The sequence below is a fragment of the Ammospiza caudacuta genome, chromosome 20 (assembly GCF_027887145.1).
Source record: "Ammospiza caudacuta isolate bAmmCau1 chromosome 20, bAmmCau1.pri, whole genome shotgun sequence".
Taxonomy (NCBI): Eukaryota; Metazoa; Chordata; class Aves; order Passeriformes; family Passerellidae; genus Ammospiza; species Ammospiza caudacuta.
In genome coordinates, this window is record NC_080612.1 from 2,647,959 (window position 1) to 2,664,764 (window position 16,806).

Sequence of the window (16,806 nt, forward strand, 5' to 3'; positions counted from 1 at the left end):
CACTGCCCCAATGACACAGGCATTGGACACAGATCTTTCACAATCCAAACCTCTCTCAGCTCATTTTTTTATCAGGGATTTCACTCCAGGCCAGGACAAACTGACACCTTCCTATTTTAAGGAACACTCTGGCAGCCATATCTAAAATTAACCTTCACAAAGATAAACCTGCAGCGTGTCTTTCCTCATCCTCTTAACAAAATGATGTGTCACCTCTTCTAAAGGCTGTTCTCCTGTGCTGCTTAGCAGGTAAACATCACCAGCACCTCAAGAGCTCAATCAAAAAAGGACAGGAAAGATATTGCCTGTAGAAACTCCCTTTAAAGGCCCAGATCTCCAGTGGGAGATCCCAGAGTGTCCCTGGAGGATCCCTGTGCTGGGAGGAGCCTGAGGAGATCCTGCAGGGACATGAAGGAGCTGACAAGGAGGGAAGGAGGAAGAATTTCATCACACTTTTACAGGGTATTAAACACCAAAACCTCAGTGAAAACAGAGCTGAGCTTCTGATGGCATCACTTCCACACAAAACCATGGACTGCTTTAGGAAAACAGAGACAGACCGGGAAGAAATTCACTTTTTAACCCTGATAAATCATCTTGGTGAACTCTCTCACTCTCTCCAACTACCTGGAACCAAGATGGGGCCAGGTGGGGGATCAGTTTCTTCTCCCAGGTACCAACGGACAGGACAAGCCTCAAGTTGTGCCAGGGGAGGTTTAGATTGGATGTTAGGAATTATTTCCTGACAAAAAGGGTGGTCAGATCCAGGGCAGTGCATCCCCATCCCTGCAGAGGTTTAACAGCTCTGCTGATGTGGCACTTGAGGACACAGTCAGTGGTGGCCTTGGCAGTGCTGGGGAATGGTTGGACTCAACAACCTTTGAGGGTTTTACAGCATCAGTGGTTCTGTGACTCCATGAGCTCATTCCAGCCCAGCCACCCCTTTATCATCACAGGGCCCTGGGAACAACGAGGGAAGAGCCAGCAGCTCCAAACCCGACTGGGAAAGCCCCAGCACTCATGGCTCTGGGTGACACCTGAACACAAAGATTCCCTGCTGGAGCCCCTGGCACTCACTTGGTGGGGCGATAATCCGGGATGGAACGGTCCAGGGAGATCTTCTCACTGAGGTAGGAGTTGTAGCCATACTTCTCATGGGGTCCCTTGGCTTTCTCCTCCTCCTCAGGGGACAGGGTGGCTGGGAGGCCACCCTTGCCACGGCCACCATAGCCCTCAATGAGACCAAGGGACTTGGAGAGACCTGGGGGGAAAACAAAAACAACATCGCTAGTAAAATCCATCATTGGTAAAACCCATCATTAGTAAAACCCATCATTGGTAAAACCCATCATTGGTAAAAACATCATTGCGTGCCCTGGTAAAACCCATTTTTGTAAAACCCACCCCTGGTAAAACCCATTTTTGGTAAAATCCATCACTGGTAAATCTCATAATTCGTAAAACCCATCCCTGGTAAAATGAATCACTGGTAAAACCCATCCCTAGTAAATCTCATCATTGGTAAAACCCATCATTGGTAAAACTCATCCCTGGTAAACTCTATCCTTGGTAAAAACCATTTTTGGTAAAACCCATTTTTGGTTAAACCTGTCCCTGGTAAAACCCATCATTGGTAAACCCATCCCTGGTGAAATCCATCCCTGGTAATGCCCATCCCTGGTGAAATTCATCCTTGGTAAAACCCATCATTAGTAAAACTCATCCCTGGTGAAACCCATCCCTGGTAAAACCCATCATTGGTAAAACCCATCCCTGGTGAAATCCATTATTGGTAGTATTGGCAAAACCCATAATTGGTAAAAATCATCACTAGTAAAACCCATAATTGGTAAAACTCATCATTGGTAAAAACCCATCTCTGGTAAAACCCATCATTGGTAAAAGCCATCCCTGGTAAACCCCATCCCTGGTAAAAACCACATTTTTGGTAAAACTCTTTTTTGGTTAAACCTATCCTGGTAAAACCCACCACTGGTAAAACCCATCACTGGTAAACCCATCATTAGTAAACTCCTCCCTGGTAAATCTCATCATTGGTAAAACCCATCCCTGGTAAAACCCATCGCTGTTATTTCCAACTCCCAAAGAAAAAGAAATACTCTAAAAATCCTGGGTGTTTTGGGTTCCTGTCTGTTTTGGGTTGGTTTTCTGCAGACATTCCATATGCTCCTTCTTTGGCCCAATAAACGGAATAAAAATGGCTCAAGTGTTGCAGTTCCCTCCCCACAGCTCAGGCACACTGCTCCTGCCAGCCCTGCCCCTGATAACCTGTCCCAGGATCTGTGCATTTATTGAGTTGGTGGGGAGGTTATTCAGGCCTCCTTCCCACTCTCAGAGAGGTAATTACATGGAAGGTTAGATGTCCCCAGGAGAAGGATAGGTTGAACACAGAGCAGGAATAAAACAGGCTTGGTTAAGTGCCAGCTGAATGAATTTTTGCTCAGTGTGAACAGTGAACAGCATACAAATGGTAGGGATTTAAAAACAATTTCCCCTCAAACCTTTCTTATCTTTTAAAGTACAGTGTTCCCAGACCCTTATCAAGGGGAATTATTTATTTATATCTGCATAGCTGAAGGAAAAAGGCAAAGTTCAAAATGAGCTGCACATAAAGAGCTCCATGGATAATTTGGTGGTGGCTGTGGGAAACCAAGTCCATGCTCATGTTATTATTTATTAGACAGAACACCTGGAATTTCAATATTTTTCATTAGCAGAGATTCACTCTCTTTTTGTCAGAAACACAAAAATAATAATGATGGATTTTGGTTTGCTTTTGTGTCTGTTTGGTTTCTTATACTGAAAGACACCAGGGTATATTCCTGTTGTTTCAAAGTCAGAGCCCTGACTGAGAACAGATTTTGTTACCTCTGAAGCTTCTGAAGGGACAATAACCTTGAGGTTTGTCCAGCTCCCAAACCTACCACTGCCTTCCATTGTCCTGGACAAAACATTCCTGTCTGCCCACAGATTTAAGGATTTTTTTTCCCCTCAAAAAGTAGCATTGAGACAGGAAAAAATGAGCTGGGAATGTTAATCACAGTTGGAAGAACAGTTTGAATAATTATGATTATTATTACTATTATTATTATCATCTTCATTGCTGTGTAGTATTATTTAATATTAGTATTCCTTCTGAGAAGGAAACTCTCAACAACCTTCCCTGCTGTATCAGAGCCCCTCTGACCACACTGGGCTTAACTGGATTTTATCTGAGGACAATAACAACAAATCAGGAGCCCCGGGCTGTGCTCACACATCCAGGCTGCCTTTCCAGCTCCAGGCTGAGCAGGAGCCAGGGAATCACTCAGGAAGGATGGGATGGGTGGTACTTTGTGGCCTGCAGAAGCTCAGCAGATCACTCCATGAACTTCCCAACCCCAAGTGGTTCCATTCTAGGAACGCTCAGCATCTCCCAGTTTGCTTTTAAAGCTGAATTTTGCTTTTCTTGATTCATCTGAACACATTTCTCCCTGCCCCAGTGCTTTTGCTTTCTGTGCTTTGAAGCCACACACCTGGGAGGAGGGACATGGGGACTTTCTGAGATGGGCAGAGGCTCCATGGATGGAGAGCACTTGTGACAGTGTTCACAGGAGTCTGAGGATGAGGGAAGAGATGAGAATCTGACTCCATGTTTCAGAAGGCTGATTTATTATTTTATGATATATATTACATTAACACTATACTAAAAGAATAGAAGAAAGGATTTCATCAGAAGGCTAGCTAAGCTAAGAATAGAATAGAAAGGAATGATAAAAAAGGTTTGTGTCTGGGACAGAGAGTCCAAGCCAGCTGACTGTGATTGGCCATTAATTAGAAACAACCACATGAGACCAATCCCAGATGCACCTGTTGCATTCCACAGCAGCAGATAATCAATGTTTACATTTTGTTCCTGAGGCCTCCCAGCTTCTCAGGAGGAAAAATCCTAAGTAAAGGATTTTCCATAAAAGATGTTTGTGACAGACACCTAGTGGGATGTGGGAGCCATGGACATCCCAGCACCTGGCTCTGTTAGAAGCAGGCTTTAAAATCACAAGCTCAGGTTATTACCAACAAATCATGAACTGAGACACCAAGGCAGTGCTTGTCTCAGAGCTGCACACTGTAACCAGCAGGGAAGGATGATCCCTCCAAAACCAATCCATCCCACAGGATCCCAGCCAGTCTCCAGAGGTCCTTAGCTCTGGCTCAGGTGAGGGAATTGTGCTCTCAAGCACAGCACCTCAGTGAAGGAGCTGGAATTGTGCTCCCAAGCACAGCACCTCAGTGAAGGAGCTGGAATTCCAGGTGAGGAACCTCCCATAGTGCTCAGAACACCACCAACCCCTGAGGCCATGCCAGCTGGGGGAGAGATCCCAGCACTCATTTCTCTCAGCTCATTTCTGCACGTTCTGTCTTTCTACTGCTTTAAGTTGGTAAAAGCTGATAAACCAACATCATGTAACCAAAGAAATCAATCAAATGGATCAATTTGTGTTGGGCAGGGCACACCATGAGCCCTCCATCATGCCCTGCAGGGAGAGTCATGGAGATGCAGACTGCCAGGTGGGGTGTGCCTGGCAGGGTCCCCTGTCTGTCCCTGAGCTGGTTCAGCATTTCTTCTCCAGCCCAGGCTGTTGGGAGGGCTCAGGAATGTCACTCTGCTGTGTGGAACTCCAAGCAAGAGTCAAGAACTTTTTAAGGAAGATAATTCATGTCCAGACAGAAGAGGAAGGAATTTGTTTCCAGCTGGATGAGAAGGTGCCTCAGGAGGGGCAGAACTGAACACAAATGGTGACAGCACATCCTCATCCAGTCAATCCATTCATTGGCTTTTATTCACCACATTTTGGGCACCTTTCTGGGAATTTGGGGTGCCTTTGCTGTGACTTCAGGAATTACCCTGAGCCCAGCCCATGTGGCTGCTCAGGATATTCTGGGATTCCATGAAACCTGCTTGGAATTGGCCTGGAAGGGCCAGAAGTGACACACAGAGACAGCATGAGCCAAAAAGGGAAGGAGCACGGTGCCATCAGCTCATTTTCCCAAAGAAAAGGTTGAAAGCAAAGAGTCAGGACTGTTCCCAAGTCACAGAGCAAATCCTTTATCCTTCTGGGCAGGCACAAAGCAGAAGTGCTGAACTCTGCCAGAAAGTCTCTCCTGATGCCTGCCCCAGCCTAACTGTGGTGATAAACAGCACTAATCCCACAAAAATCTTCATCTTTTGGAGTGGATTCAGCCCCTGGGGAATTCTGCAAGCTCAGGAGGTGGGAATGGGCTGCATGGAGATGAGGTGTTGGTGCAGATCAGAGCTCTGAGCAGCCACAAGCTTCACTCATCCCAAAACCACACTCACCCAAAGCTAAAACAGGATTTTTTTTTTTTTCAGAATCTCCTAAAAATTCTGAACTTTGGAACAAATGGAATATATTGCTATTGCACTGCAGGAATAGAAGGGAAAAGAAAAAGCAAGACACCACGTGGGGCTGCCAAGATCTGAGCCCCTCCTGCTGGAACAGCCAGACAGGGGATCCCTGGGGACTGGCAGGAGTTGGTTTTCTTCAAGATAATATAAAAATTTAATCTCTACAGCAAAATTATTCCTAGACTGAGCACAGTTAGAGTAAATATATTAGTCTCTTCTTAAGCTGAGCGTATTTCAGGAGGAGGCAGGAGTTTTCTAGGCCAGAGAAAACCTTTAGTGAAATACAATCTAATGTGATTTGCAGCCTTCATTTCCAAAGGCTCCCCAGGAGCTGGAGGGGGGGAAAAGCTTATTGCTCCATGTCAGCCTGGATGAAGGAAAACATTAACCCTCCCATGCAACCCTCAGCTGAGGAAACTTGTGATGGAGGGGCTGGGGAGGAAGGAAGAGCCCTGAAATGAAAAATGGGTTTCTGAGAAATGGGTGCTGAGGGAAAACAACATCAACCTTGCAGGGCCTGAAGGGGCTCCAGGAGAGCTGGAGAGGGACTGGGGACAAGGGATGGAGGGACGGGACACAGGGAATGGCTCCCAGTGCCAGAGAGCAGGGATGGATGGGAGATTGGGAATCAGGAATTGTTCCCTGTGAGGGTGGGCAGGCCCTGGCACAGGGTGCCCAGAGCAGCTGTGGCTGCCCCTGGATCCCTGGCAGTGCCTAAGGCCAGGCTGGACATTGGGACACCCTGGGACAGTGGGAGGTGTCCCTGCCATGGCAGGGGTGGGATCAGATGACATTCAAAGTCCCTTCCAACCCAAACCATTCTGGGGTTCCAATACAGGAAAGATTTCTGGGAAAGCAGCATTTTTAGCTGCATTTTCCATACCTGTATCTCGTGCAGCACAAAGTACAGAACACACACAGCTCAGGGTGGAAGCCACGTTCCAGCAGGGAAGAGGAACTTGGAGCCCCCCTTCCCCAGAAGGAATAAGTAACACTGAAATGGTGCTGGAAAACACAGAAACCGTAAAGCAAAATTAAATAGATATCTCTGCAGAGCACAGCTGTCACTCAGTGAAGCACAGTGGATTTTTCAGCCCCAAGAGCTCTCACAGGGATGTTTGTTCCTGCCCTACATCAGCCAGAGAGCTGAAGGCCCACAGGGAATCTCTGACCTGGGGAAAAGCCAAACCAAGGAGGGAAATGGCCCAAAGGCATTGGCCATGTGTGAGCTGCAGGGGACTCAGAGAGAGGGGACACCAGAGAGGCTCTCAGGGAGTGTGTGAGGAACCAGAGCTGCTGCAAGGGGCAGAGCGTCCCAGGGAATGCTGGAAATGACGGGGACTGCTGAAGCCTTTAGTACTGTCCTGCTAAACACACACTGTTAAAGGGAGGGCTCATTAACAATCCGGGCATTGGCACAAGAACAGGCACCCATTTTCCTTTGCAAGGTGGAATTGTGGAATTTCCCTGGTGGGACCTGGGCCATGGGATTGGCTCTGCTTGCAGCAGGTTTGACACAATTTTAGCCAGATCTGCTCAGAGCTGTTGTAATTAGGGTAGATAACCCCCATTCCTCTGGCTGCAGGTTACACCTGTGGAACCCTGAGCTGCCACAGGGCTGTGGGAACTGTGCAGGGAATACAAACACAGCTGTGCAGGGAATACAGGTCAGCTTCCTCTGCTCTCACTGCCTCCCCAAAGCATCCTCATTCTCCTGCAGGGGAAACTAAAAGTAGCTGTAAAGGGATCAGAAAATGAGAGTTTGCTCTCTCCTGGGGAAAAAAAATAGATATATAAAGTTTAAAAATTAGCTTAAATACTAGAGCCCAGTGAAAAACCAGTATTCCCCTGAACCCTATACATTTCTATTCACTGTACATACTACATTGCTTTTTCCTGGGACTGACCACCTATCAAAAATTTATCCCCCAGATCAGATGCTGCAGCTAAAGGGTCAGTGCTTCCCTTTCCACTGGACAGTCCTTTTCCAGGAGCTGGATTTTAGCATATCAGGACATCTCCCCCACTGCAGGAATGCTCAGAGCTGCCTGGTGTCCTTCACCATGCAAATGCAGTTGGTTTACTGCAGAGATTACCATGAGCATGCTGACTTTCAGAAATGGGGGGTCACAAAAACTCCCACCCTCTGCCTTCACGCTGAATGACAAATGGGAACTCAGAAAAAGCAGCAGATGAATGGGCCCAGGCTTGGCAAGCAGGGATTTTAGCAGATACAAACTGAAAATAGAGCATATTTCACCTGTTCTCCAACATATTGCATCTCTGAAAAAGCTCCTGCCTATGAAAAATTATGTGAATAATTCTGGCTGAAATGAATTTGTCCAACAGAGCATTAAGATTTCACTTAAACAATTGTGACAGGTAGGGGTAAGGGAATTGAACACATTTTCTTGCAGCCCAGCCAGGCAAGGACCAAAACCAGGATAGGCACAGTTCATTTTAAAATATATTTAATAATATAATACATATTATTATTATATTATATATTATATATTACATATTATATACTATATATTCTATATTCTGCATTATATATTATATAATATATATAATATAATATAATATAATATAATATAATATAATATAATTATCTATATGATATATAGAATATAATTAATAATATATAATATAATTTTAAAATATATTTAATAATATTAATATAATGTATAATATTAATATAAAATAATATATTAAATAATAAGTTAAGTAATATTTAATATATAATTAAATATATTTTAATAATATAAGTAGTATATTTATATTATTACAATAATATAATAATAGTATAAATATATTTAATAATATTTATATTTAATAATATAATTTTATGCCAGGCTGGGTGGGGCTTGGAGCATCCTGGTCTGGTGGAAGGTGTCCCTGGCCATGGCAGGGGGGGGTGAGATGAGCTTTAAGGTCCCTTCCAACACAGCCACTCTGAGATTCTCTGATTCTGGCTTAGATTAGATGATGAGCTGTAGAACAATGTTTGTGCTTACAACATTATTAGATGATGAGCTGTAGAACATTATTTGTGCTTACAACAGACAATGTCCAGGTTCCTGCCCACCTTGCACTCCTTGGAAGGGATGGAGAAGGGAGCAGTCACTGCTCAGGTCTGCAGGCTCGTTTGAAATGTTTAAACACAAATCTGCATTTACAGGTGCACACACACAGGGATTCAAAAATGAAGTTTTCTTATCAATATAGAAATGGAAACAGAGGGAAATTACTTTCAGAGCCAGAGGGAGGATCAGCACCCAGAGCAAGGACAACGCAGGCACCAGGACAAAATGTCAAAGCCTGTTTAGCCTATTACACTGCCAGGTTCTGCTTCCAAATAATAATTCCCCAATCAAGATTTGCCCCTGGCACAAACCAACAGAAATCCTTCCCCAGGCCAAGGCTGTTTACATCTGAGGAAAGATTTATTTGGTTCCAACACCTGGGACTGGTGAAAGAGCTTGGACATCGCTCTGTCCTCCCTGAAAGTCCAAAGATAGTGGCATTAACCACTGTGCTCACATTGATAAAATAACTTGTTGAGAAAGGCAGAACTTGGCAGCAGAGCTGGTGCAGAGCAGAAATCCATGGGCTAAAGAAAGCTCTTTGCAGCTCAGCAGGGAGAGCAGGCACTGCTGCCACGGGAGTCAGGCACAGAGACTTTGTTCAGACACCAAAGACAAGCCTGAAGGTGATTCCTATCCTGGGGAAAACCTGGACACATGTGAAGCATTCCTGGCAATTTACCAGTGAGAGGAATTCCCTTCCCTGTGGATGCAGCCCCCTTCCCAGGAGCTGTTCTGCTGCTGCTCTGCCCCTCCCAAAGGAAACTCCACTCGAGGAGCCAACCCTGACAGCTGTCACAGGTTTGTCCCAAAATGTCCAGTTACACCCCACTGCCACCCTGTTTGCTCACAGCCACGGCTCCAGCAGCTGTGGGGAATTCTGGATAACAGCCTGGGATCCAGGAGCAGGAAGGGATGAAGGGGATTTGCAGAAAAGATGAAGAAAAGAGTTTCTTACAGCAATCTCACCTGCATGTTATGACACAAATACAGATTTATACCTCTGACTAACAAAGGGGACTGTCACATTCTGGAAATGCTGGAGAAAAGGGAGGAAAAAGATGCAAAAAGGAGCAGATCGCAGTATGTAACAAAAAGGAAAATCAGGATCAAAACCATCACTAAGATCATTTAGTGAGAGAGCTGACCCAAGTTACATCACTTGAGATGTCAGAGAACCCCAGAGAACTGGCTTTAGTAAGCCCTGCCTAAGGGCTGCTTTCAGTGATTCAGTATTCCTGGGATTCAGGCACAAACATTTCCCCACCAACACACAGCAAGGTATTTGCATGAGCTGCTCAGAACAGTCCAGAGCAGCCTTCCCAGCAGCTGCTCCCTGGTCTGTTACAGTGGCACAGATCCCCACAAAGCACCAGCATGCCCAGGCAGCAGTGAGAAAGCACAGGAGACCCTCAGAGAGGGGAGGGGACTCTGTGGAGAGCACCCAGCATCATGATTTAGGTTGGAAAGGACTTTAAAGTTCATCTCATCCCCACTCCTACCATGGCAGAGACACCTCCCACTGTCCCAGGCTGCTCCCAGCCCTGTCCAGCCTGGCCTTGGGCACTGCCAGGGATCCAGGGGCAGCCACAACTGCTCTGGGCACCCTGTGCCAGGGCCTGCCCACCCTCCCAGGTACCAGTGAGGAGACCCAAGCAGGGAGAGGGCAGATGTCCAGCAGAGCAGAGCAGGACAGCAGCTTCATCCAAGGCTCCACAACCAGCTCTGCACAGCTGAAACACCCTGGGTGAGGCACTGCCATCAGCAGCTGGGCTCAGGTTCATTCCAGGACCTTCATCCCCACCACCATCACTCTGCAGACAAAACACTCACACGATCCTCCCCCAGGCCTGTTGGGCCATCTCCCTCTCCTGTCTTAGGCTGTGAGATGTGTGTGTGTTCTATCCCTGTCTGTCAGAGCTGGGGCAGCTCTCTGCTGTCCATGGGGCAGTTGTTTCTTTATCTCTCCCACAGCCAACCCTCCCTCCAGCAGATCTCTGCTGTCCATGGCCACTGAGTGTCCCTGCAGGGCTGATCCAATGCCAGCATCCCATGGGGAGATGCTCCGCCCAGGGGAGGAGCCAAGCATTCCTGCCTGGATCCAATCTGAGCCTGGCACAGCACAGCAGCCTTTGCCCCCTGCACTGCCAGAGGAGCAGCTTTCTGCTGCCCTGCATGGCCAGAGGGAGCCCAGGCCCATCTGCAGCAGCCCTGGAGCTGCAGAGGAAAACTCCCCCCTTGTGCAGGATCCCTGCTGCAGCAGAGCCACAGCTGGCACTGCAGGAGGGCTGAGCCCCCCTGGGATGGGGCTGGGACACCTCCCTGACACACAGGGGCAGGGACTGCTCTCACTCTGGCAGTGGTTTGTTTTCTCTTTCTGTACTATTGCATTTGTGTTTCTAATTTTCACAATAAAGAACTGTTATTCCTACTCCCATATCTTTGCCTGAGAGCCCCTTAATTTCAAAATTATAATAATTCAGAGGGAGGGGCTTTGCATTTTCCATTTCAAGGGAGGCTCCTGCCTTCCTTAGCAGACACCTGGCTGTTCAAACCCAGACAGCTCCTCAGACACCAGGCCCCTGCCAGGGGAGCTGCTCCAGCCCAGCCACAAGCCTGGGGTCCCTGCAGGACCAGAGGGGCTCTGGGCTCTGCTGCTGTGCTCTGTGAGAGGAGGATGGACGAGCTCTCCTCACCCTGACAGCAGCCTGGGGAAAGAACCACTCTGAAAGCTTTGCCCAGCCATCCATCTGCTGGGAGGGACACACAGTGAGCTAAAGCCGGATGGAGCATCCAAGAGGAGTCTGTGTGAGCAGCTACCAAGGCCATACAGCATAACCCACAGCAGGACCTGACATTACAGATCTGACACTGCTCCAGTAACTCACAGATCAATGCAGGGCCTGTCACTGTTCCAAAGACAGACAAGGTCCCTGCTCCATGCAGCTAATGGGGTATTGATTCTCCACACACCCAACTGCAAGCTCTGCACTTGGGGGACTTTGCTGAAACCCCCAAAATGTTCCCAAAGACGTGCCTGGCTCAGTGCCTGTGGGACAGTTTGGGACACAGGAGCTCCAGGGAGCAAGGCCAAGGGCAAAAGCAGCCTTGCATATTTACACTGCTCAGCCAAGGGCCCATTTGGGTGATGAATTAAGCAATTACCTGCAGCTTTATTTTTAGGAGGCAGGCTGCAATTCAAGCAAGAGAGAACTTATCTTGCTCTCCTCTCTGAGCTGCCAGGACATTGCACTGGCAGGACACCCTCCTACGTGCCAGGCTGCTCAGGGAGCGTGGCAGGAGCAGCTCCTTGCCCAGGAAAATCACAGATATCCCATTGCTGGGAGTCTTGAAGGGCAGGCTGGATGGGGCTGTGAGTGACCATTGGAATAAGATGATCTTCACTGTCCTTTTCAATCCAAACCATTTTGCTGCTGAGGATGGAAGAGTCAAGAAACATCTTCAGTAAGGCATTTTAAGGAATTCCCAAACTCTTCCATCCTCAGCAGCAAAACATCAGCCCTCACATTTGTGCTCAGGCAGTGATTTCTAAGGCCAAACTGCAAACTGCTCATCCCCAGGTAGTCACACCCCCCAGCACTCCAGGCTCAGGCAAACCCTTTGTTGAGCTTTCATTGCTGCTTTTATCCTCCAGTGCAAAATTTTAGTTCTTTGGGTAACACAGTCCATTCCCACCTCCATCACAACACATCTGCTTCCAGGCAGAGCTGCTGCTTGGGCACAGAGATGTCACACTTCAGTGCCAGTCCAAAACCACACAGCCAAAGGTGGAAGAACAAGGATTTCTTAAATCCATCTTGTCCCAGAGAAGCTGTGCTTGGAGCAGCACCTGCAGTGTGATGGGACTACCCCAGGGAGAGGAGCAGAACCACAGGAACAAGTATGGAAGCAGGAAAAGAACAGAACCCACAAAAACACAAGCAAACAGTTTTTTTTGCACCTCATTCAAAGGTTATAAATAATATTTAGCATTTTTATTTTCACAAGGAATCTGTTATTTCCAGACCCTGTCTCTATAGCAAGCTGTTAGTGTTTCTGGTTTCCTCTGGTGCACGCTCCTGTTTCCTTCTGAAAACATTTCCTCTCTGTATAGATTGGCCTGTTGGAAAGGGAAAAAATTGCTGCCATTTGGCAAGATAAGAAATGAAGAAATACCACAGTGTGAGTGCAGATAGCATCAATACAGAAGTGGCTGCTCAGGTTTTGGGCTGAGCTTTGTTGGTTTGTGGGAGCTGACACAATTGTGTGAGCCCCATGCAATGGGCACCTCCTCACAGAGCCCTGGGGAGGCACAAACTGCACATGGTCACCAGAACACTTCCCAGGCTGTAAAAGCTCACAGAGGCCTCCCTGCTTGCCCCTCCTGAAGGTTTGGGAAGGGAGGAACTCACTGGTGGTGTTTGTGACCCAAGTTTCAAGCAGAGTTCCAGGTCACTGGCACAGGCTGGCACCTGTGGACACAAAGGGGACTGTACCCTGAGCAGCCCACACTGCACAGGGGCCCTCAGACACTTCCAGGGTTCTCCAAAGAGGCCTTTTGATCCAAATAATCCCTCCCTGGGCTACCTTGAATGTGCTCAATCTGTAAAGACTAATTAGAGATTAGAAAAGGGATGACATTGCTCAAAATTTGGTTTCCAAAAAAAAATGATGTCATTATGATGTGAACATGGCTGCAGAGAGAGAAGTGCATCCTTAGCAAGTATCACAAGCCACAAACTGCATTATACTGAGCTGTGGACTCAATAATTACGTTTTAAGGACAAGAAAGTCCATTTGGCAGGGGTTTGCTTGGTGCATTTCACTTCTGTGCTCAGGCACTGTCCTTCCTCAGTGTCCAAGCCCATTTACTGCAGGTTTTGGGGTGTGCTCTCAATGCTCTCACACACACAGGGCACCCCAGAGAGTGCTTGCGCTCTTCAAACTCCTTCCATCTGTTTGTGCTCTGCCAATGGGCCGTAGGGGTGACACAGCCAAAGCCAGAAATAAAGGAGCTAATTTGGTCATCAGAGAGAAATATTCTCCACTGCAATGCCTTTATTCCTGCACACAGCTGCATTCTCCTGACAAACACAGCAGCCATGGATCCAGGGGGCTTTATGGAATGGATGCAGTGTTGGAATGAGCACAGGAGCACAACAAACACCTCCTGGACAAAAATCTGGGGTTGTCCCAGAGTGATTCAGTCTCTGTGTGGGGGAGGAAGAGCTCTGTGTGCATTCAAGGACTCTGCTACCAACCCCAGCTCACTGAAACCACTCAAGTGCTCAAGGAAAGTGTGAGCTGAGTTGCTTTGCCTCAAGGAGTGAGCCTGGAGCTCACTCTGCACCATCCATGCACATCTGTGCCTGGTTACACTGCTCATTGTTGGGAACAGTTCTGAAGAGGCCCCAGATCTGTGACTGTTTAACTCCGTGTTTCTATAGAGAGCTGCTGATGATAGGCACTAAGTGCTTTAAAAACATAATTAACGCTCAAAGCACTCCTGAGAGGCAGCTAAATATAGGACTGGGAGTTTCAGCTACCTGGAGTAGGACTGTCCTTGATCCCTTTGTAGAACACTTGGTACAACAGGGTACACAGTACAATAGGGTCTCGGTGCCATTGTGCTTGGGGCTCCCAGAGAACTCAGCAGAAAACACACCTCACTCCTTTATCTGCATGTCAAACACAGAAAATAACTTATCCAAGGTGACTTAGCTGAGGATTAGTGTTTACAGACAGAACCTGATTTCTCAGAAAATGAGAGAAAGGAAATGAGAGAACCTGCCATGCCAGGGGGGTTTCCTTCCTGTGGAGTGGCCACACCAAGTGACAAGTGCCACCTGAGCACTGTGCTTTGGCCACCTCATTCTGAGAGCCAAGCCCTGGCTCTGTGGCTGATCTGGAAGGAGCAGGTAAACCCAGAGAGCCTCAGCCACCACAGCAGTTCACAGGATCCCATTGTTAGCCAAAGAGGAGTGTCTGGAGCCGTTTTTCAAGAGCAAGCTTCTTCTCTTTTCAATGAGAAGAAGCCCCAGAGGTGGTTCACTCACACCCAGGTGTGTGGTGTTCCCATAGGCCTCCCTCAGCCTCCTGCCCTTGAAAGAGACCCCAGACGTCCTGGAGAGTGCCACCAGTGTCAGGACAGTCACACTTGGCACTGCATTTTGCCCTTGGGGACCAGAAAGCAAAGGGAACTCACAGAGTTTGCCTTTAACAAACCTCTGGTCTGGAGGAGTGCCCTGTGATTGCCACCCAGCAAATACCCACAACTTCCCAGGCCAGCACAATCCTCTCCTCCACTCTCCTTCCTACCCTCCCAGTCCTCCAACACACTCTTCCTCCTTCTGTTCCATCCTGCCTGCATCTCACTTCTGTCGGGAGTTTAGTTCAAGCATGGCTTAAAGAAAAAGGCCACGAAGCCATGCAACTGAGAGAAAAGTAACAGGTAGCTGTGAAGCAGTTTCAAAGCAGTTTCCAGCCTGGCTTCTATAAACAATTAGTCTCTCTCAGGCATCATTGTATAAACAATAAAGTTCTCAGGCAGTCTTCCCATAACAAAGGTAACATCCTCTCTGGGAAAAGATGGCACCCTGGGAACAGATGTGGAAGTTTTGAGAACCGTTCGTATCACAGTGAGAACACTGGTTTTGTTTGATGTAAACAATCAACGGTACTGTAAAACAAAAGGAGTGGTTAGAGTTTTCTCTGTTAGCCTATCGTAAACCTGGATTTTGGAATATGCATGAAGTTAATTAACACTGTTATTTAAAGTGACTGATCGATCAATAAATTCGGGAGTTCGATGCACAATGGTCGTTCTCCCCCTCACTTCAACAAATTGGTGACCCTGATGTGATAGCGGACACCACGACGATCGCGGCCACCACGGGGATTGCGAACACCAAAGGATAAGTGAGGACTGGTTCAGGCTCCGAAGCAGCGGGAGCGGCAATAAGCGCGAAATTAAAGCGGAGGAAAAAAGAAAACCGCCGATACGCCCGTGCCCTGGTGACCATATTAGATGGGACCAGCTGATATGTGCGGCATAGTCTGGGAAAACGCTGCTAGGTGAAAGTGCGCACTTAAAAAGAGGTATGGAAAGACAAGCCGCATATGAACTTTTTATTATGTTTTTGCAAAATAGGCAAATTAAGGGAATAGACTTACGGAAGGAATTGCAAGGTCTTTTGGCTTATGGTTTGGAACGGGGAATCTTTGTGAATCCCCACACAGTTTACGAGTTAACGGAATTGCGTGAATTCGGTGATTTATTGTCAGAGGCTGCTTTAGAGAGTGGTAAAACTGCCAAGAAGCTAAGCAGGCCATGGCGAGTGATGTCTGATGCACTATTTTACTATCTCTCTGAGTGCAAGACAGCGGCCGCAGCTCGTGGCGCTTCCGAGTCTGTGCTACTCCGAACTCGGCATGGGCGCTCTGCCATGGGGAGCAGCCGCAGTGAGCGACCGCCTAAAACGCTGCGCTATAGCGGCGGGAGCGGAGGCAGCGGCGGGGAGAGCGGAGCCGCCGCCGCGGGAGCCGAGGCGCGCCGCCCCGGGAGAGAGCGAAGCCACTGCGGGGGGAGAGCGAAGCCGCCGCGGGAGGAGCCACGGGTGCAGCGGTGCCTGCAGCGGAGTCAGCCTGCCGGCGAGTAAACAAAGAGCCCAGCGCAGGGGGGGATTTTCGCCCGTTCCGACACACGCACCGCGGGACTGGAGCGCTTTTTGCAGCGGGAGCGTTTCTCCCTCCCCCCACAGCCGGCAAAAGCTTCAGTTTAAGACCTAACAGCCTAATGGATGTAACTTTTGTCAACAAAAGGAAAAGATCCCTGTTGAAATTAAGAAACAAGTGATGGTAAACAAGGAAAGTTAAAGGCACTTTAGTTCTTCCTGGCAGAGACTGAAACAGGAATCAGCGTACTGTATGCATGGGTCAAATTTTGGCCGGTTTGGCTCGGCATTGGTATGCTGTCTTGAAATCACCTGTATTGGCAGAGACTTTAACATCAGAAGCCCAGATGGCTCAGTCAGTGGAACATCAGACTCTAGAATTATATTTTGAAAAGTTTAAAAATGTTAAGATATGTTAGACTGATTGTATGAGTGAGATGTTGTGAGTGTGCTTTTTGATATAGAAATGCTATAGCAAACACGTGAACAAAGTTATTTTAGCTTAATATTTTAGAATCAGGCCTGTAAGTAAGTTATAGTAAATGCTATATTTTTTGTCTATAGTAAGTTTTATCTGTTATTAAGTAGTTTAAGTTAAATTAAATGCTAAATACTATTA

General features: G+C 47.5%; 1 protein-coding gene across 1 annotated transcript in view; it reads right to left on the reverse strand.

The window, feature by feature from the left end:
* GALNT17 (polypeptide N-acetylgalactosaminyltransferase 17) overlaps positions 1 to 16,806 on the reverse strand; it is a 244,427-nt gene that overhangs the window by 179,063 nt on the left and 48,558 nt on the right. Inside the window, exon 2 of the mRNA XM_058817710.1 lies at positions 1,078 to 1,261. Within this exon, the coding sequence (XP_058673693.1) occupies positions 1,078 to 1,261 (184 nt within the window). The remainder of the gene's footprint in view (positions 1 to 1,077; positions 1,262 to 16,806) is intronic.